Raw genomic sequence first — 22,305 nt, 5'->3', positions numbered from 1 at the left:
GTGAAAGTAAATAGTTAATATCAATAAAACTTTCTCTTTTTTTTAAAAAAAAATTGCTGGACTTAACATTACAAATTCAACTTTTATTCTCAACAGTTGGCATTACATAAACACAACTGTGAAACTGCTTTTCGTGATCATGAAACAGTTATTTATTAAGTCATAAGCACAGTTTAAAAAAAAGTGTTAGAACATAAAGGGGAAAGATTTTCAGGCTTGCTAAGAAAGCAATCTCTTAAGTCATTGAAGTACTGTGTATCACTGTGCAGGAGAACAAGCAGTATTGGCACGCAAAATGCCCTTCAGGACCCGGAAGCTGGCCAGAGGTTGATTCTCTTTTGGGGGATAGCATGGTCCACTGTCTGTCAGGTAGGCATAGGGAAATCGTAGCACCCACAGTCCATCAGGGGGCAGCACAACCTCTGGCTGCTCAGGATGGAAAATGGGACAAGGAGGTGGCCCTGGCTGAACCTGTTTGGGACAAAAACAATATAATACATAAAATGCATAAAATGCTGCACAAATTAGTAGTGGTTGTGTCATCATTCAGCTCTGTTTCATATAGTGTTGGGTTCAATATTGAGACAAGACCAAGACCATAATCAATGGAATCTGAGTCAAGAGAGGGTATGACAGCTGGGCAAGGCCAAGATGAGACCAACACCACATATCAAGACCGAGACTAGATGCTTGGATGTGTTAATTTACTGGTTGTAGTATCTTTCTAACCCAACATGAAATTTCTCTTGAATTAAATAAAATAAATTATCAACTTTGATTAAATTTTGTATAAGTACACAGGACATACCTTAGGACATAGGCTCATACAAGTTTCTGCAACCAAGTATAACTTGTACTTGTGCTATAAAATATATATATATATATATATATATATAAACTTGGTCACTTATAGGCACTATATAACTCCACATGCAGTGTTAGACATTTACATATTGTACTTTAACAGGAACAAGTACTTCATGGAAATGATTTTATGGTCTCGCGTGGTGTTGAAAAATATTTAGAGTCTTCGTAGGCTGAGACTGAGACCACTGATGTAAGGTAACTAAAATATATACAGGAAGTAATGTTCAACAAATGCAAAGCTTGCAAACATTGCAGAGCAGTACAGTCTCTGAGAAGCTAAACATTAAATATAGCCATTACAGAAGTTTAGTACAATACACTGAACTCATTTAACTGAGTGGATCTGAGTAAATTTTATTTCATTCTATTAATGAAATTGGTTGCTGGGCAATATCAATACAGTGATTACATACATGGATTCACAAAATTTACTGTTTACCTGTGGGCTAAGCATAATCTCAATAGGTCCATCAGGAACCACAACAAAGAGGCGGGCCAGCTGAGCATAGTGAGGCTTGATTCCTCTGCCCTGGGCAGGAGATGGAATGTACAGGGGCATGTCCGAGTTCAGGACTCGAGTGGCTGGCTCCTTGGGCCCACCTTGTCCAAGTACCTTCACTACTTTATCTGGACCAGAGCTGAGGAAACGGCGGCCCCTGCTGTCCTCATACTCAAACCCCACATACACACGCGAGACGTCATCACGTCTTCGGCCGCGGCCGATCCCTACAGTGCTCCGTTTCCCAGCAGGCACTTTATTGGGAGCTGGCCATGATGATGCTCCACCATCAAGCTCTGTGGAGCTAGAATCATCCTCTGAGCGGCTTCGGATCACCAAGTCCCATGGCAGGAGAAATGCTGAGCCAGGCAGGAAGCCAGGCTGCTCCAAACCCACAAGGGTGTTATAAGACTTAGCTGGCCCAAGCTTGACCAGTGACCAGCTGGAGAATTTAGGAAGAAGCCCTTTAGGACATCCAGAGTGCAGCATGCCAGGTAGATACTCCACAGTGGAGGCCTGTCTGTCAACACTCTGCCTCTTCTCATGGCCCTCGGCTCCATCAGCGTAAGCACCCAGGCTGTCAGTGGATTGGCCAAGACTGAGAGCGAGGCTTAGACCTGTGCTATCTCCAGGCGTATGGGTCACACTCTCTTTTTCTTTGAGACGTTCGGCATCAGAAGCTGGTGCTTCTTGAGGTCTGGCTGCATCGTCACAGGCAGGTGCTGGGTCGGAAGTGCTGGCCTGGAACACGGGGAAGTTTATCCTCTCCAGTTTACTACAGCACTTCTCCTCAAGCATCTGAGTAAAGAGAATTACAAAAAAAGGCAGAAAGAGAAGGATTATCAGCGAAGGGTTTCAGCTTTCTTTCCCTTGGAAGAAAACACTGATTGTTACAAAGTGCTGGCACTTCACACTCCTTCCATGCATGTTAAATAAATGTCTCCAAAAGCTTCAACATATCAATGATTAAAATAATGAAATCCACAGGGAGTCCACCATACACTCCCTGTTACTACAGAAACAATAAAAATGAGACCATTTTATGGTGCAAGCATGTTTATAGCACCATTTCCATTATATTTCATAAAGGTTTATGCTCAATATATTTTAAATAATTTCTACAGACTAAATAGAAGTCGTAGTTGGCAGTCTGGATGTCAAACGGGTCTTCTCGAGGGGCTTGCTTCTTGCCGCAATTACAGGAACTTGTTGAGCGCCCTCTGCTGTTGTGATAGAGAATAGGAGGGTTGTGATCCACCTCAGGCTTCTCTCCTGCACAAAGACAATAGCATTTTCACTAGTTTATATACATTACATATGGCATGGAATTTTACATAGATTGTAATTGGCAAATTCTCATCCAGATTTTAACTCATGTGCATTTGCCATGACTTACTTCTACAAGACATTAAAATGACTTAGTACCAGACAATTAATACATGCATATTAACCCTCTTACCCCGTATGGCCGAAAAACTGGCTTGCCCGTCTTTGATCTATTCCCGTAAGGACGATATACCGGCTTGGTCGTCTATGCCAAATACCCGTAAGGCCGATATAGCGGCTTTACAGTGTAAACGTTATCCCCGTAAGGCCGGTGTACCGGCATTACTCTGCTATGATTCCTTACTTATTTAATTATTATTTTTTAACCCGGAAGGTTGATGACGTCCTGACGTCACGACGTGATTACATTATTACGCCGGCATTACGATGAAGATCCAAGCGTGAATATTGGTGTAATAGTAGAAGTGAACTAAAAATGCCAAAGCGAAAAGCTAATCGTGTTCCAGCTAAAGTTACACCTACAGTGAACACAGGTACATCTAAAACATTGAAAAAAAAGAAAACATACACAGTTACACAGGCGAGAGCGAGGATTCTAGATAGTGAGAGCAGTGAAAGTTCAGGCGATGTTGAAACCGAAACCGAAACTGATAGAGACGCAAACTCTCCTGATTCAGACCCTGATCCGTATTCATCTTCAGCATCAACCAGTGCGACTGACACTGCAGGGGTCTGGAGTCATAACGGAACCATTTCTGTGCATTCATTAAAACACTACCTGCTGGTCTGATTATCACCAGAAACTTTTGGCGCTAAAATGCATTTATTTATTATTTACTTGAATTTATTCAAAGGCATTGACCACGCTGATGCTCGTATGGTACTTCTAAATGAGTATAAGGATTTTAGCAAGCATTTTCCGTCATTTCTCTAGTTAAGAATTGTGCTCTAAGTGGAGTAAAAACACTGAACTGCTTCATTTTCAAAGTAATATTACACAAATACATTATTATAAGTTGTTTCAAGGCCTAAAAATGTTAAAATTAAAATGTTGATTTTGGGGCCAATTTTGGCCTGGGAACTCAGGGTTGGCGTGCTGTTTCTCTGGGGAATATAGGGTTATGGGACATAATTCTGTGGGAACTAAGGGGTAAGAGGGTTAATTTATGAGTAACAAATTATAATGGGTTAAATATGTCTTTGAAGTTATACTATACAAAACCATGTAATATGTACGAAGTATTGGTGTTTTTGGGAGCTAGTGAAATGTTCGAATCAAAACTGTGCATTAAATAAACACAGATTATTTTAAATCTGTACTAACACAAAACCATATACATATACGTATGTTTACATACACCCAGGCTAAAGACATTCAATCTCGGCTTTTCACAACTCCACATATTTCATGTTTTCATACATTTCTCTTGGCAAGTCAATTAGGGCACCTACTTTGTTTACATCTGATGTCATTTCAGAATCCCAGTGGTTCAAAAGTTCAAGTTGCCTGTTTCTTTAAACAGTCTGAAAGATTCCAGAAATTGATGTAATGATAATTTTAGAACTTGAAATTGGCCAATTGTCATAATTAGGAGTTATGTAAAGCCTGTAAAGGAGCCTACCTTGAGAAAGAGTGCCTTTTTTGCCGTTGATTCCATGGGAAAATCAAAACAACTCAGCCAAGACCTCAGAAAGTATGGTTTCTCCACATGAGCAATTTCCAAACAACTGAGGCTACAACAAGCATCTGTACTAACAACTACATGCAAATCATTCAGCAAAGACACACAAATTAACATCCCACCCAGGGAAGAACAAACTTTGGTCCAAAAGGTTCAAGTAAACCCCAAGACAACAACAAAGGAACTGGCGATGGAGTGAGAGTCATCTTGTACCGAACATATACATCCACCATTAATAGAGTCCTACATCACCATGGTCTGAAAGGCTGTCTTGGGATGTATGGAGTAAAAAGAGTGAGGCTGTTAATCTGAAGAACATCCCAACTGTGAAGCATGGAGGTGACAGCATCATGCTTTGGAGGTGTTTTGCTAAAAAACAGACTGGTGTACTTAAAAATATAGATGGTATCATGAGGAAAGAGGATTATTCAGAAATACTAAAGCAACACCTTAAAACATCAAGGAGAAAGTTAAAACATGATCACAAATAAGTCTTCAAGCAGGACAATCATCCTAATCATACCTCCAAAGTTGTAACAAAATGACTTAAAGACAAGAAAGTGAAAGTATTGGAGTGGCTATCACAAACCTTGACCTGAATCTCATAGACTACGTTTACATGGACAGCAGTAATCTAATTATTGACCATATTCTGAAAAAGACAATATTGTGATTAAGGTGTTTACATGAGTTGCTTTTAGATTATTCATTTAATGTCCCCGTTTTACATGTTATAGAACATAGATCGATTAACAGCACACGTCATTACGTCACCGCGCCACACTGTCCGACGTTCCCTCCAGTATTTCATGTATCGACATATAGTTTGTCTTCATTATGGTGTATACAGTAAAGTATACAGTTTTGGGTGTTTCATTTTTAATTTTACAAAAGCTGCAAGTGAAGTTAATTATTTGTCATGCTATACGTGCAAATAGACGACTGCTTGAAGCCATGGGTTGCGTCCGAAACCGCGTACTTACTATATAATAGCCGAGATACATGTATTTCACCTGCTATATAGTAGATCAATAGAGAATATAGTCAATCACTGACTATGTTTACATGGACAGCAGTAATCAAATTATTGACCTTATTCTAAATAAGAAAATATTGTGATTAAGGTGTTTACATGAGTTGCTTTTAGATTATTCATTTAATGTCCCCGTTTTACATGTTATAGAACATAGATCGATTAACAGCACACGTCATTATGTCACCGTGCCACGCCGTCCGACATCCTGTCCAGAATTTCACGTATCAACATACAGTTCATCGTCGTTATGATACTGTATACAGTTTTGGATGTTTTTATTGAATTTTTTTTTTTTAACGAACGCTTCAAGTGCGGTTAATTATTTGTCATGCTGTACGTGCAAATAGACAACTGCTTGAAGCCGTGGGCTGCGTCCCAAACCGTGTACTTACCTACTCTATAGTAGCCGAGATACATGTATTTCGCCTACTATAGGCCTATAGTAGGTAAGTACGCGGTTTCGGATGCAGCCGTGCTCGCTTGTTTGCTGTAAAACAGTTGAGCACTGCCATGTGTGATCGTGTCTTTTCACCGCATTTTGTGACAGCTCTCATATGACGTTAATAGTGTGATTAAGGTGTTTACATGTCTGTAATACACGTCGATAATAGAACATTTGTGGACTGAACTGAAAGAGCATGACTGAACAAGGAGGCCCATAAACATGACTGAGTCACACCAGTTCTGTCAGGAAGAATGGGCAAGAATTCTGGAAAGTATTGTGAGAAGCTTGTGGGATTGTTTGATTGCAGTTTAAGCAATTGAAAGGCAATGCCTCCGAATACTAAAAATTGTATGTAAACTTTTGACCCACTAAAATCTGATATAGTAAATAAAAGCTGAAATAAATATCTCTTAGCTGTTATTTTGAAATTAAATCGAAATTACCTTATGGAACTAAAGTAGGCATCTACTAATTGACTTAAAACAGAAACTTTATGGTAATGTCTTTAGCTTAGATAAGTGGCCACCAACCCTGTTCCTGGAGATCTACCTTCCTGAAGACTTTAGCTCTGACCATCTAATCATTGCCTTAAGAAATTCTTAATCAACTAAAACAGATGTATTAGATTTTGGTTGGAGAGGAAACCTGCATAACAGTAGATCTCAAGATTGGTGACCACTGACCTAGATGTATGTGAACCTTTGGCCTCAACTGTAGATAAAACTGATGAAAAATATATTAGTTATTGTTTTAATAGCAGTGGGGATATTCTGGGCATACGTTGAGCATTATAGTTCTCTAAATATTATGTGCAAGCCATTCTTCAAAGTGTATTAAGCCTTTGTGTGACCTCAACAGTGGTGTTTACCTGGTTTGGGTAGCAGGTGAAACTTGTGCACACAGTGCTGATCTGTGAGGCTGCGCTCCTCACACAGCTGGTGTCCATTGCTCCAGAACTTGTAGCAATCCTCATGAAGTTGTATGGCATAGCGCTGGAAGGCTACTCCCCTGGCGTGCTGACTGTAGACCCGCAGCGCCTGAGCTAGCTGGTTCTTATGCACTGTGGTAGTGTAGTTGTGAGGCAGGTTGGATTGATATGTGCTGTGAGCCAGCGGCAATGCTTTCTGACACCTGTTTTCTGAGAATTTTGCATCTGCATCTAGGAAGCCTTCGAGAACCTTGAGTTGACCCTGCACTTTAAGGAAAAGTTCTGCTGTGTCTTCTTCACTGTTCTCTATCATGACTTGGTACAGCCTGGAGGCGACGCGAGTCCACTTGGAGTAAGTGGGTAACTCAAAGTGAGACGGCTGCGGGTTTCGGCCCACGCTGTCGTCAAAGCCTTTCTTGTTCAGCACAAGTTCTACATGCTGCCAAAGAAACTCCTTCAGAGTACAGTCCACTAACTGACCTCCGGACGAAGAAAGACCACTGTTCTCCATATTAAACGAGGGATGCCTGTTAGAGTGGCGCATCTGTTGGTATCGCCTTTGCCCAGGGGCAGGTGTACCAGGGTCACACTCACGTAGCACACAGTTTGCCCGTAACTGCCCAAGCAAAGATCCAATTGGATCTTCCTCTGGTCCCGGAACCACGTAGACAAAAGCCTGGTTTGCAGGCACGGTGAACAGACAGTTGCTGCTCTGGTTGGTGAGGACTCTGCTCTTACGGAATATTCGGTAGATCTGATCTTCTAATGCATGTTGCAGACGCCTCCTAGGTGAGTGTTTCTTAGGCTTGTCTAATCCTGTGCCATCATTGCCATTTCCAGCAAGTCCAGATGCACTTATCCTCAGTGCCCCATTCATCTGGAACACAAACAGCAGGCGAGGAGGACAGGGCCGGCAGTTCATTTTCCATTCCTTTGACACGGGGCAATCCTTTATGGCACCACGGAGAAAAGGTAACGTTTTCTGGCGCAGTGCGTCCAAGGCGCGGAACAACCTGTCATACGTCACATCGAAGGAGCAGGTAGGATGAACTAACAGCAGAATGTGGCATAATGAGAAGAGATAGAGCAGTTTAAGGCAGTGATCCTTATCAGCTCCTTTCCAAAATTCGTGCGCTTCGGTGTGACCTAGACCCGAGGTTAAAGACTCACATGCACGGAGAAGCTGGCGATTGTCGAAAATGGTTGTCAGCACTAAATACAACACACGGTTTTCCTGGTTATAATACGCTTTGATCGAGCTCCGTTCATCCAGACTGTCCGTCTCGTCGGTGCCAAACAGGGAAAAGACATGTTTGTCTGACAAGATGTTTATAAGAGACTCCTTGGCACATCCGGCTTGCACAACACTTTTCCCAAATATTCCCAATATACATACGCCTTCATCTTTGTAAAGGGAATCCTCTATTACGTCTGACTGTAGAAGTACGCTGATATTCACAGGTAGCGCCATTGCTGCTAGACACAGACGGAAACATTTGAGTGGGCGGGCTTTCCGTGATCATCAACACAAAGTAACCGTGCGGAAACATGAGACACTTTATGCGCTGGATTTTGAGTTCCTAGAAACATGTAGGCCTACTTGTTGCTGAGTGAAAGGAACATTCGTAAATAAACTACCCTACTACACAGTAGGCGAAAAAGAGTACGCCAAAGAAGTAGTATGTCCGAATTCTCAGTATTCATAAAAGAGTAGGTGGGAAATTCCCGGATGACCTACTGCTTCCGCCCGGATTCTACAGTATGGAACCACTGGACACTGGGGATGCTTCTCATTTCTTATTTGTGCATCCTCATTTCATTTCCTCGCGTCTTAGCTCCACCCCCTCGGGATGTGAGGGAAGGATGCAAGGATGAGAGCGAGGAGAGAGGAACTGAAGCAAGTCAAATGGAATATCCTCGCTCTCTCAAGTGTCACTTCAAAGCAATGTCAATTAATGATGACTGTGCTCAGCTGGATGACCTCACTGCATTTCAGGGATCTGCTGTTATGTTGTTAGAGTTTGGTTAATAACAACATTCTTAATAAAGCAAAATGCACTGATAGTATGTGAAATGTCTGGGTTATTCAACAATGAATTAATGAACAATACATAATTTATCACATCTTTTGTGCAGCTTTGCATATCCAAACATGCAAGGATCAATTAATTACAGTACTCATTGTAAGCATACTATTAATTAATTATATTTCACACAAAATTCCATAACATAAACAAATGACTTTTTGTTTGAGATTCTGGCAAATGTAAAGGAGGAAGGGAATTTATATGTGTCAGGTTTTTTGACAAGAAACACTTAAGAAACAAGGATACACCTGTGTGTGCTCCTAGCTCCTCTGGAAGCTTCCTCAGTCCTCGTTCCTCACCTCCTCACGGTGCAATTAGAGAACTGATATGTCCTTCAAGATGGCTGACTTCGATCGATTTCCAGGTCACGTGCTGGAGGACAGAGGAGGGAGGAAACGAGGAAGCATCAATTTGAGCATTGATAAGCACACTGTGGATACTGTGCTATCCCATAATTCAATGGGACTGGCGCGGAAGAGCTGTCAGAATTCGAGCGAGTAGTACGTCCGGATTGTATTCATGCTTACCAATACTGATCAGTACGTACTGTATCAACATCAACAAATACAAATGAACAGGGGAGCTAATAGTTTTCTGGATAAAAAGCACAGTAACGTTTACATTTCTCAACCAATTTCAATGGTTTATGATCTGCGTGGAGTACAAAAAGTTCTGTCTCCAGTTACATAGAATCTCTGTAGTTGGACTTGGAAAATTACTCATTGTCGTAAGGAATTTTGAAAACGTATGCTTGTCAAGCATAGATTTGGCTTATTTTTCTTTGTTAATAATTGTGGAGATGTCCACATATGTAATATAATATATATAATATAATGTAATATAATTTAATTTACATGAAATGTGCATAAAGTCTTTTTCATTCCATTCCCGCCTCTGCTTTGCGTGCAGAGTTTGCATGTTCTCCCCATGCTGCGGGGATTTCCTCCGGGTACTCCGGTTTCCTCCCCCAGTCCAAAGGCATGCATGGTAGGCTGATTGGCATGTCCAAAGTGTCCGTAGTGTATGAATGGGTGTGTGAATGTGTATGTGAGTGTTCCCTGCGATGGATTGGCACCCTGTCCAGGGTGTACCCTTGTGCCCGATGCTCCCTGGGATAGGCTCCAGGTTCCCCCGTGACCCTGAAGGAAGGATAAGCGGTATAGAAGATGGATGGATGGATGGATGATTGGACTTATGGGTTTCCCTTAGTGGACGATCAAACATGCCCAAAACTCCCATTCACATACATTGATGGAAATTCACTTGAAATTATAAAAATAGACCAAACTTATTTAAGTATGTATTTACTTTGGGAATGATATACACACATAGTAAAAATCATATTCACATATGTAAATAAAAAGGTTTCAAGGAAAAGGCCTCAGGAAAGTACTACAAACAACATTTTGTATGCTGTTACATGCAATTTTTTGAAAAATGACATATTTGTAGCCAAATATTATTACTTAGTTGTGCAAATCATGCTCTTTCTTTAAGATTTGCCCAGTAGTAGAGTAGCTTGTCCAGTGTTGCTTCTGTTAGTCCCAGCATCAGCAGCCCTGTGAAATGAATTGCCCTGCAATTCCTAGGTAGCATAATGATGTTGGGTGCCACCGTGCTGAGAAATCTAGTTTTGTCTGACCAGATACCAGCTGCCAAAACACAGGCTGAGCTGGTTAAACTGGTAGGTCATTTTTGTCAGCGTGTAAGATATTTTCCAGCTGCCTTATTACTTGTCTAAAATGATCAATAAATGTTTGAGATTTTCCACTTTACTACAGTCTTATCTTCATTAAAACAAGTTGTCTATGACTTTACATTTTTAGCTGTAACTTAGTAACCGTTTCCATCTACCAGCTTGACCAGAGTGGCCTGTGTGCTAGCTGGTAGCTGGTCAGACCGAGGCAGCTTTTATTTAGGAGGGCAACATCGGCCTGATGTAATTTTGTCCACTGTGCTACCAAGGCCAACACACTTTGCCAAAATTGGGCCACCTTGGGGAGGGTTGTTGTGAAAAGTGTTCCTTTCCAAATTGTTGGTGTAGCATTCTATAAGGAGGGAGGGCCAGCATAGCCACCCAATATAGATCCTGGCATTAAAACATGTTTTAGCATGAACCGTATTCCATGTGCAGTTCCAATATATACATTTTATCACTTGAACTTTAAGCAAGAAAAAACAAAAAACATTACTATTAGCATTAATGGATAATATAGCAGTACAGTAAATCCATGTCTCGATAGGTCATTTACCATTCAGCCATATACCAGAATAAACATACAGCCCCCTCTGAAAATATTGGATTGGCAAGGCCAATTCTTTATTTTTGCTACACACTGAAGACATTTGTGTTTGAGATAAAAAGATGAACATGAGATGATAGATCAGAATTTCAGCTTGCATTTCCTAATATTTATATCTAGATCTGTTAAACAATTTAGAACATGACACCTTTTGTTTGAACTCACACGTTTTTTAAGTGATCAGATATATTGGAACATGTAACTGACAGGTGTTACTTGTTGCCCAGGTGTGCCATGATAGATTGTTTAAACAATTAATAGCACTGAATATCTACTCTTGTATTGATCCCTGGGTTTCACCTGTGAAGAATTAATTTGTTATTAATAAGGATAAACCAACATGAACACCATTCAGCTGTCTGTGGGAGAAAATCAAGCCCTTTTGAAGCTGAGAAAAAAGGGGAAATCAATCAGAGCCATTGCACACACATTGGGTACTGCCAATTAAACAATTTTGTTATGTTTGGATGACAAACATTGTGAGAGCTGTGAAGAAAACCCCCAAAACAACAGTCACTGATATCACCAACAGCCTTCACAGGGCAAGGGTGATCCACTATTTGAAGAAAACCTCAAGAACACATCAGCAGTAAGAACGGCAAGGCCAGACTGGAATTCACAAAGAAATACAGAGATGAGTCGCAAAAGTTTAGGTATTATTTATTTAGGTATTATTTAGGATTAACCGCTACCAAAGTGATGAACTTGCCAAAGTGTGGACAAAGAAAGGATCTGCTCATGATTCAAAACCTACAAGCTCATCGGTCTAGCATGGTGGAGGTAGTGTCATGGCTTGGGCTTGCATGGCTGCTTCTGGAATGAGCTCACTAATCTTTATTGATGATGTAACTCATGATGGTAACAGCAGAATGAATTCAGAAATCAACAGAAACATTCTGTCTGCCAATTTACAGAGAAATGCAACCAGTCTAATTGGGAGGAACTTCATCATGCAAAAAGACAATGACCCAAAACAGACTGCCAACTCAACAAAGAACTTCATCAAGTGGAAGGTTTTAGATTGGCCAAGTCAATCTCCAGACCTTAAACAAATTGAGCATGCATTTCACATCCTGAAGGGAGAAAGCCCCAAAACAAACAACAACTGATAGAAGCTGCAGTAAAAGCCTGGAAAAAAAGAAACAGTTTGATGATGTCAGTGGATCACCATCTTGATGCAGTTATTGCAAGCAAGTGATATGTAACCAAATATTAAGTGTTATTTACTTTAAGTCTTTCTGTTCTAGAACCTTTGCTTACCTAAAAATTGGGTGATCTGCTAACAAAGGTACCATGTTGGTGCATGTTGTTTAACATCTAGATAAATATCAGGAAATGAAAGCTTAATTTCTCATCTATTGTTTTATATTTGTCTTTTGATCTCAAACTCAAATGTCTTCATTGTATAGTAAAAACAATAGAATTGGCCTTGCTCTTCCAATACTTTCAAAGGGGACTATACAATACTCAGTGAGAGCACAATAAATCATTGAAATGTCTGCTTTCTTGATGTCCCATTTTCAGCTGATGGCATACAGTGGTTATGATCCTCCAGGAAAAGCACCCTGTACAAGTAATAACAAGAATAAAACAAGATCTAATTGAAGAATGCTAACACATTTTGATTATATACGTATTTGTTGTAGCTTAAAATTACTTACCTGGCAGTTGTTTTCCAAAACATTGTTAATTAGTGCACTAATGTGTGAATACTTCTCAACATTTTCTTTATTACACAGTGGTGTATCACTTGGAGCGCTGAAAACATAAAACATTGTATTTCTGAAAATTGCCCATCTGAAAATGTGCATATCTTTTGTGCTCAGTTAACTTACAGTCCAATGCAGATTAAATTTTAGATCAGCACTAAAGACATAATATTGTTTGGGGTTTTGAATTCTAGTAGTTCATTTGCATTTCACATACTCCTAAAACTTCAAACTCCCATTACAATTACATTGGGCTAATCCATACACTTGTTTCTAGAAGATTTTTGAGTGTGTCTGTGGGAATTGTTTCCGATTCAGTCAAAGGAACATTTGTGACGTCAGGCTCAGGCACTTATTTTGGACGAGAAGGCCTGATCTCAAAGGTGTTCAGTGTTGGTTGAGGTCAGGGCTATCTCTGGAAAACATATTCACTTAATGGCATACAAATTTCAAAGTAAATAAAGTACTTATGACATTTTTAAGTAAGTAAACTAATAATACATGTCCCTTTAAATGAATAGCAGTTGAAGCATGCTGCCACTGGGGGCTGTATCATTACCTGCTGCATGCCTCTAATTCATATAGCCACTGTTGTGGAATCACTGTTTTCACGGCAAGCGGGAGGCAGTGTGATGCTCTGAGCAGTGTTCTGCTGGGAAACCCTGGGTCCTGGCATTCATGTGGATGTTACTTTGACACATACCACCTACTTAAACATTCTTGCAGACGAAGTACACCCCTTCATGTCAGTGGTATTCCCTAATGGCTGTGGCTTCTTTCAGCAGGATAATGCACCCTGCCACACTTCACAAATTGTTCAGGAATGGTTTGAGCAACATGACAAAGGGCTCTAGGTGTTAACTTGGCCTCCAAATTCCCCAGATCTTGATCCAATCAAGCATCTGTGGGATGTTCTAGACAAACAAGTCCAATCCACGGAGGCCCCACCTTGAATGTTACAGGGCTTAAAGGATCTGTTGCTAGTGTCTTGGTGCCAGATACCACAGCACACCTTCAGAGGTCTTGTGGAGTCCATGCCTCAGCATGTCAGAGCTGTTTTGGTCGCACAAGGGGGACCCAAACAATATTAGTCAGGTGATTTTAATGTTACGGCTGATCTGTGTAGATTATGTATGAATTTCACTGCATATGAAAACATGTCAAAACACGTGCCGATTATTCTAAAGAACAATTCCAAATCACACTTTACATAAACACATGTACTCCTGTTTATTTATGCAATTATCAATTCACCCAATCTTGTGGCATGAGGGTGACTGTCGAAAACGGGGAGTGATTACCAAAGACGATGTTTCAGGGGGAAAGGGGTCATGATTAATTTTTACATGTGGGAACCGCCGTAAAAAGCAAATGAACAGTTAATAACAAATGCAGATTCAATTACCGGTCAATTGGGATTTTTCTAAGTTGGAAGCGTAGTTTCATGGGGCTTTTGCTTGATGATCTATAATCAGAAACAAGGAATAACATGTTTTAGAAAAATTACACAATCAAATTAATCAAATAGCTGCCCCATAGCTGATCACTTTCAAACAGTATTTGAACAATATTTGATGTGCAAGTCCCTTCTGATTAGCATAAGAGAGCCATGGCTGTGGCTCTGGCTTTCTACTAGCCTGTTTTCTTCGTATATTTAATGCCAACTGATGTTAATTTTGTTATTGTTTAGCGCAAGTATCCTTTCCATGGATGTGTCTAAACCTGACAAAAGGATGCATGAGTGCAGAGATGAGGTTTTGAGTCTCAAGCCAATGACTTGAGATACACTGAAGTCGCTTATGACTCAACATTTTATTTACTGCATTGTGACTTAGGTCATAACAACAGACCAACTGATGGAACAGTCATTGTTCATTTGGGATAGACAGGTGTCGGGTCATCCAGCACAAGTGTTTGTGCACATTTTGTGTTCAATGAAATGGTTTGAAGCATAATGTCTGTACAAGATAGGACTTAACAATTACTATTGGCTTCTGCCTCATGCAATCTTAAAGTCCTATCTTTTACAGACATTACGCATCATCCAATATCATTGAACACAAAATGTGCACAAACACTTGTGCTGGAAGACCCGACACCTGTCTATCCCAAATGAACAATGACTGTTCCATCAGTTGGTCTGTTGTTTCCTTGGAGTACAAAGGCATTTAAATACAAGATAAAAAGAGAATGGCTACCTAAATGTACAGAAATATAACCAAAATGGGGAACATCAAATATATTTTCATCTATCAGATAAAGACCAAGAAAGTTTGTCAATACAAGTTAGCGTGCTGACATGCTATTTAACACAGCACATTGAGGTAGGTTATGGTTCATTCTTAAAGTCTATTACAGTGTAGCTAACACAATAACTTTTCTAGGTGTTGTTTTCTCAGTTTCTCTGCTATCTTCCGCTAATACAGGAAAGAGTGTATTTTTTGTCTTGTTTTAAGCTTCCAATGGTAACTTGCTAGTTTGCTTCTGTATTCAGGCTACTAGTGTGGTCTATTATTCAGAAAATATATTCAGAATTATTTCTAGCACTCTTCAGAAATAGGCACAATAAAAATTAAGGTACACTAAAATTCTTGCCACTGATAATATTCACTTTCATTTTCATTTTGTCTTTCTAACATTTACCTCTCTCTCTCTCACTGCATCAATGAAAAATGCATTAAGACTAGAACATAACTCTTCGCCTTGAGGCCCTGGACTCGACTGAGAGTGGACAAATCTTGATGACTCAGACTCATTAATATTGGTCAATAGTGTCATACTGAAGTGTAATACTGAACTCACCTGCCAGGGCTATGCCTCTTTGTCGAGCGGAAGCTGCACTGAACACGTCTTAAACTGACCTTCTGTAGGTCTGCTAGAGTGACCATGGGGGCTCTTTTTCCATCCGGTGACATCTGCAAAAAAAACTCTCATTCTCAAGATGTCTTATAAACATGAAGTTCAACAACAAGGTGACAAAATAAGGCATGATTCCTCACCAAAACTTTATTATTAGCAGTTACTTTTCTTAGCTGCACTGCCTGCAGATCCTTAAGAGTTACAGCAACACATCGATCAACCTTCTCCTGAATGGATAAAGTGACCAAGATCAGTAATAACAATACTAGTATTTGTGGCCCTTTTTACTGTCTTTGTAAACTACTGCTGGGTGATATTTTTAATGACACAAACAGAAATGGCAAACTATTACTTTTTATAATTTATGGGTTAGTACCTGCAATGATGAGTGACTGGTCCTGCTTTTAGATACTAAAGGCAGTCTCTGTGGCACTTGAATAGCTGGTGGTGGTAGTGGAGGTGGAGGAGGAGGTGGAAGTGGTGGGGAGGGAAGAAGAGCAATAGGTGGTGCAACAGTTGTACCATGGCAGCCGGAGCATCTTGACTCAGGAGATAACTATATGCATAGATGGAACACAATAAAGGCAAAGACACAATGCTTTGAACTGTTCTCTGGTATATTACAATAATCATTGTAATTTTAAAACCAACAATTATATTTGAGTGCAAACTTTTGAATCACTGTGGTTTCCTATTTGCCTTTTCCTTGCCAAGAACTAATAATAAAGACATCATGATCTCATATGTATAACCTATAAAAAAGGTCCCCACAACATCTCACTTGTCCTCTGGCCATTTTTGTGATCCTGAATGACCCAGATGAGCATAATGGTCTACCAATCAGTCATAGAGCCATGGTTACATAAATATCCTTTCATTCTATTCCTTTTATTGGGACCACCAGGGCAGCATTCTGTGGGACTATGGAAAACTTCCTGTTGCCACAGATTGTTTGAAAATAACAGGCATCAATAAAATCATGACTGAGGCTAAGAATCACTCTTAATGATTCTTAATTCTTAATTCAGACTGTTTATGCCGTATTCCACTGGGGGTAAAGATCACTCAAACTTGCTGCAGAGCACATGGGTTGTGACAGAGCAACATTCAGTCTGTAAAATTTGATGAAGGTTTATGGTGTTTTACATTGTTTGTAGTTTTGCCTGTAGGATGCCTGTAGCCATTGCACTTGCAGTTATCGCCATCATCTCATTAGGAGCTAGGAACAACTGTGCCCAATGTTAGGAATACAACCTACATTCACTTGTGCGGCATATGATTTGCAACCGATTGGGTCAGCTCTTTATATTGAACTGCATGCCGTGTAGAATTACATGCTCGGCTTCATCATCCAGTACCACTATTGAAACCATCAGTGTCTGTACCAGAGTTATTAATCTCAGCCTTAGTACTTCTGCATCTGCTGTTACAGACAGTATACAGTATGCTCTTTTTTAAAGCTCTAGCTTTTGAGTTTGTTTAAAAGCTCTTTAATGCAGTCAATACGTTATTGGGTAGAGTATACACTTGTTTGGGAGACAATACCATGAGTAATACCATGCATTCGATCAGCATTATTGAGTGGAAGATCTAGCCAAATGCTGCATTCCGCTTACTTTGGAATTGGAAAGTCAGAGCTCAGAATGACATAATTTTTGACCTTCGTACATTCTAGGTACAAAGTGGGAAAAAACATGGACAACTCCAGGTTGGTCTTTTGTTAGCAACCAGTTAGCCAGAAAACTGTGATGAGTGTCATATATTTATCTCCTCAAAACAGCAAACTGTATAGTCCATGTTATAAGTCAGTCCATACAAGATTTCATATAATTTTTTTTGTGGTTGTTCATTGTATGCTTGATTTTGTTGTGGCTTTTTTCAAACATTGAGATGCAACTTGTGGAGTTTTTTGTGGAAAACTATGTGAATTTGTCAAAATTGCAATTGCACGAAATTGTTTTTTTTTTGTGTGTGTGTGTGTAAATGAGACATTTTAGCTGTACTCTGTCAGGTCAACCTCAATATTGAACTCCAATCCAGAATACACTGCAGCCTACAAACATGGCTGCACATGGACTACACTTCCCAGTCCACAACACCGGCTCAAGATCACCAGAACTCTAATCACACACAGCTGTTGCCAATTCACACACACACACACACACACACACACACACACACACACACACACCCTTTATATAGAGACACCCATTCACAAAAACCTTGTGAAATAAACATTCAGTTGCTGTTGTCTCTGACTTTACCAAGCCATTAGTTTATTATTGTTATCCAGGTTTTGACTCTGGTTTCTGTTCTTTTTAATTCTGGTTTGTTCTACGATATCCTGTTTGTTGATCTCCTGACCCTCTGCCTGCTTTTGACTCTGAACTTGCCTTTTGTTTTGGAACTGTCTGCTGATCCTCTATTAAAAGACTGTCTAACTGCAATTGCATATGTCTCAGCCTCTCTGATACGTCTTGGTCCAAATCTGTGAAAAATCTGTGGTAATTTTGAAAAATTGCAAATTTCCTTTTGAATATTGTGGAGTTTGCTTGATTTTGCGTTGGAGGGACTGATTAAACAAGCAAATATGTCTGTATGTTGATTGATTTAAAGCAAATATGAGTATGAGGTGCTACTTTGTTTATTTCTGATGTTGTGCACAGCCATGTTGATTTGACATCATTCCCTGAATTCAGAAGAACTTATAGTTGAGAAAACTACCCTGAGTTCTGGAGTAGGAATTTTGAGTTGAGGTCACACACTGTCAAGTGAGAGTTTAGAAAATTCTGATTTCCCAACGAGTAATTACAAAGCTTGAACACTGTTTTTTTTTACTAGTCAGAAGCTCATAAAAATTGTAATTCCAGCATGATATGAAAGCACTATTACAGTATATCTAAAAGGGAAAAAGGCATTACAAGAAGTTGAAAATGTACCATCTTGAAGACATTTCATGAATGGTGGGTTACAAATAAGTGGATCCAATAACTGCTCAGATGATATGCAAAGAATTTGGAAGCACTTTAGGGAAAACACTGGGCATACAAATTATTAGAGAATATATTACATAATTGCTTACACATTGTTAGGAAATGCATGCTTTTGAACTGGTATTTATATAATTTGTTTAAAAATAATTTATTTTAATGCTGTCATAAGGGTTAGTAAAGTTGTGTACTTGGTATATTAAATTAGCCATAGGTTCTACTAACCAGAGCATTAGTACGCAGCAGCTGTAATTCCTTCTGAAGCGCCTCCACCTTCTGATGAAGAATTTCCACTCTCTGGGCATGAAATCTCCAGAAAAATAAAACACTGCAAAATCCAGTCCAGATCTTCAAAAGAAATAATTAGGAAATTGGTGACATCTCTATGCAGTGGTCGAAGGCATGTTTGTCAGCACTGACTTGGCACTCATTACTGACACTTACCTGACTGATTCTGTGCTGACATTGCTGCATAACTTTCCAAACTGCATTCAACAACCTTCCGCTTCTTGGAGAGAAGGATAGTCTCTCAGTGTTCTTATTACAGGTCTTTACAACCAGCTCCACCTTTGTTCTGTCAACTGAATTCTTTTTACTATAACAAAAGAAATAAGCAAAAAAAAAAGTACAAAGGAGAATGACAGTGAATACATGCACAAAAATGAGAGAACACAATACTTATAAAATAAATACTTATACGAATTTAAAAACTATGGAAGTTTATCTGTGATTATTGTGTATCAGTGAAGTATCCATGTCATTTTAAATGTATAGTAGTCAAGGCAACTGGACTTAACCTTTGTGGATTATTTCGGTCAAAATGGACCATAAAAAAATTATTTAGAGTGGAACTGCACTAAAATGTTTTTTTCCCCCAACTTGAAATGTTATGTGTTTGGCTCATTTTCTCTATTGAACACAAAAAAGGTCAATCAAATAGGTGAATTCACTGTTAATTACCTGTATGTTAATTATTTGCACTCACACCTGATAACACAAACCTATTGGCAGGAGAATCCCCAGGCATGAAAAGTAGTTTTGTGTCTTTACTGCTCCCCCAAAACATAGATATATATTAAAAGTTCGTCATTTAAATGTTAGCCCAAGAGTAATTAAATGTAGCATAAAGAGACAGAATTATCCTTACTTAAAGAAGACACAACGACTTTGGAAAGGACAGGAAGGAAAAGAGAAAAGGACAGACTTCCTGAGATTTATTTATACAGCAAAGGGTTTACCCCTGACCAAAGGATCATGACCAATGAAATAACTCTTTCCAGAGGGAGAGCGCTGATCAGCATGGTACAGCATATGGAAGGGAATTGTAGGGTGAAAGAGATGCTGAAAGTCCAATCCTATTATTTAATAACATCATGACTAGCAGTTAGTGACAGTGCATTATTAAAATCTACATTTTTACTAAAATCATAATTTATCCTATACATGACTATGGTGAGTGATCTGACCGAAACGTCTTCAACATGATACCAGAAGTCCAGTCGCCTTGACTAACTACTTCTAGGACTCATACGGACGCCTCTACTGTATACTTCAATTCAATTCAATTTAATTTGTATAGTGCTTTTTACAACGGTCATTGTCTCAAAGCAGCTTTATAGAAATATATAAACACAGGACACAGATTTAAGTGTGTGGATTAATCCCAGTTGAGCAAGATGATGGCGACGGTGGCAAGGAAAAACTCCCTGAGATGTTAAGAGAGGAACCAGACTCAGAAGGGAACCCATCCTCATCTGGGTAACAACAGATAGTGTTACAACGGATAGAGTGATACTCACACGTTTACTTGACTGTCACATGATGGAGTTAATGACTGCTTGGCCTTCATGGCCAGAAGTCGGCTGCTGCCATTCTTTTTCCTACGCTTCTGAAAGTGTCTGCTTAGTCGCTAAGAAAGAAGTAAACATACTGAAAACAGTTATACTAACATACTGTTATTACTATTACTGATGTTGCAAACAGGCAAGCTATGCAAATTATTGCAAAGGTTGCAGAAACGAGTTAATTTACATAAAAGCTATTTGCATTATTAAAGGAAAAATATGACTATCACAGTCTATAGATTCAATCCGGTTACACAAAACCGATATATAATACAGTAAGCATACCCCGAAACCAGCCATTCTAAGCAGATGTCCACCGCTGGATTTTCAAAAATACTTCCGGAATTCTTCTTAGCCAACCAGAGAGCGCTTTACAAACAGCTCCGCGATCTGCACCTTCTGATTGGTTAGTGAAGTTTCGCTCTCCTCCACCAAGTGGCGTTTTATTGGTTACCGCATCAACAGAGTAAACCAGTTAAAGAGTTAAAGCCTGATTCTCGCTAGTAGATAAACGAAGCTAAATTAAATTCCGCTATCACTCTCCAATACAAAAATAAATCTTAAATCTATATTTAGAAATCAACGCTAAATATCTGTTTAACGGTAACTCCGTCGGGTGTTTACTTTATTAATGAATGACACGTCGCGCATTTTACGGTTAGGTTTAAAGTTGTGGAACGTCCGAGAGACCCAGTAGTTCCTGTTCTCACCTACATTATACCTGCGTTAAACAGTTAGTGTGTCCCAAATGATATACTATACACTACTTAAACTATGCACTATACACTCTGTCGTCTAGGGTGTGAATTTTAGGGTACACAGTAAAATCCCTAGTGTTGAATTAACACCCAGAGTGGTCATTAGAGTCCAAATCAACACTGGCGATTTTGCTGTGTAGTATCCTTTCAAATGGCACACTTTCGTTATTGTACTGTACTAAACCAGAGGTTCTCAACCTTTTGTAACTAAGGTTGCATTTCCTGGCAGACTGGCTTGCTATGAAAAGCATCCTTTGATCCTTTGGGTGAATATTTAATTCAAGTAGTATTCTTTTTTGGACCAAGAGACCAGCAAAATCATAAGTGTCCTGACACATTTTGGACATGACAATACTCTTGTACTCCAAAAACAGACATTTCAAAACAAGGCCTGATTTCCTTACTAAATGCCTCAGACAAAGTCTGCTTTTGTAGAGTGACATTGGTCACATGTATCAGTCACATGTGACTATATCTTGAACAGCCTTGCCTTTCTGTAGTAGAGTCTGTTAAGGACCGTACACTGAATTATACATAGGTGAGTACAAGTGGTTGTTCCATTTACTCTAGTTAGTGCACTATTCCAGGTTTCTTCTAATATGTGCACCCCTAATTCCTTTATCCAGTCTGCTCGGATTTTGTCCAGTTTACTATTTTTTTTTTATTGACATTAAAGTGTCATATGCATTAGCAATTACTCAAGTCGAATCAGGGCTCTATGGTAACAATTTCTTTCTTGTGCTCCTAATTACAAAAATTTTGGAGTACAGTTGAAGTTTAGTTTTTTAGTTTTTTAGATATGGTAACATTAATGTGCCACAATATAATGCACAAGTAGGCATGAGAAAAACTGAGTTTGTCAGTTATGACAGAACATAGTGTGAGCCATGGCAAATTAATTTAACTTCTGATAAACTAAATTTAATATTTTCAGTTAATTTTACAGGCTGTATGCAAAAAGCAACAACTGTTAACCTTTTCCACTTTGTAAACAAATACAATAAACCTAGT

The 22,305-nt window shown here is 39.3% G+C and overlaps 2 protein-coding genes across 4 annotated transcripts; both read right to left on the bottom strand.

Moving 5' to 3' along the window:
• Positions 1-53: 53 nt before the first annotated feature.
• smg8 (SMG8 nonsense mediated mRNA decay factor) lies at positions 54-8,494 on the bottom strand. The gene is made up of 4 exons (XM_053645243.1): positions 6,685-8,494; positions 2,493-2,638; positions 1,307-2,164; positions 54-471 (listed from the first exon to the last, which is right to left on the bottom strand). The coding sequence occupies exons 1-4, from the start codon at positions 8,213-8,215 to the stop codon at positions 259-261; spliced, it is 2,748 nt and encodes a 915-aa protein (XP_053501218.1). The 5' UTR covers positions 8,216-8,494; the 3' UTR covers positions 54-258.
• A 1,203-nt stretch (positions 8,495-9,697) lies between these two features.
• Positions 9,698-22,096, bottom strand: prr11 (proline rich 11). 3 transcript variants are annotated; one of them, XM_053645261.1, is made up of 10 exons: positions 20,822-22,096; positions 20,492-20,601; positions 19,137-19,287; positions 18,918-19,040; positions 16,079-16,258; positions 15,843-15,929; positions 15,646-15,758; positions 14,249-14,308; positions 12,796-12,892; positions 9,698-12,699 (listed from the first exon to the last, which is right to left on the bottom strand). In XM_053645261.1, the coding sequence occupies exons 1-10, from the start codon at positions 20,834-20,836 to the stop codon at positions 12,676-12,678; spliced, it is 960 nt and encodes a 319-aa protein (XP_053501236.1). In that variant the 5' UTR covers positions 20,837-22,096; the 3' UTR covers positions 9,698-12,675. The 3 variants fall into 3 exon arrangements, with proteins under 3 accessions (XP_053501236.1, XP_053501235.1, XP_053501237.1); XM_053645260.1 differs by having other exon boundaries at positions 9,698-12,892; XM_053645262.1 differs by lacking the exon at positions 15,843-15,929 and having other exon boundaries at positions 9,698-12,892.
• Positions 22,097-22,305: the final 209 nt, after the last annotated feature.

This window comes from Ictalurus furcatus, chromosome 16, assembly GCF_023375685.1.
Source record: "Ictalurus furcatus strain D&B chromosome 16, Billie_1.0, whole genome shotgun sequence".
Lineage (NCBI taxonomy): Eukaryota > Metazoa > Chordata > Actinopteri > Siluriformes > Ictaluridae > Ictalurus > Ictalurus furcatus.
The sequence above is the reverse complement of the archived record's forward strand: the minus strand, read 5'-3'. Positions and strand labels throughout refer to the sequence as shown.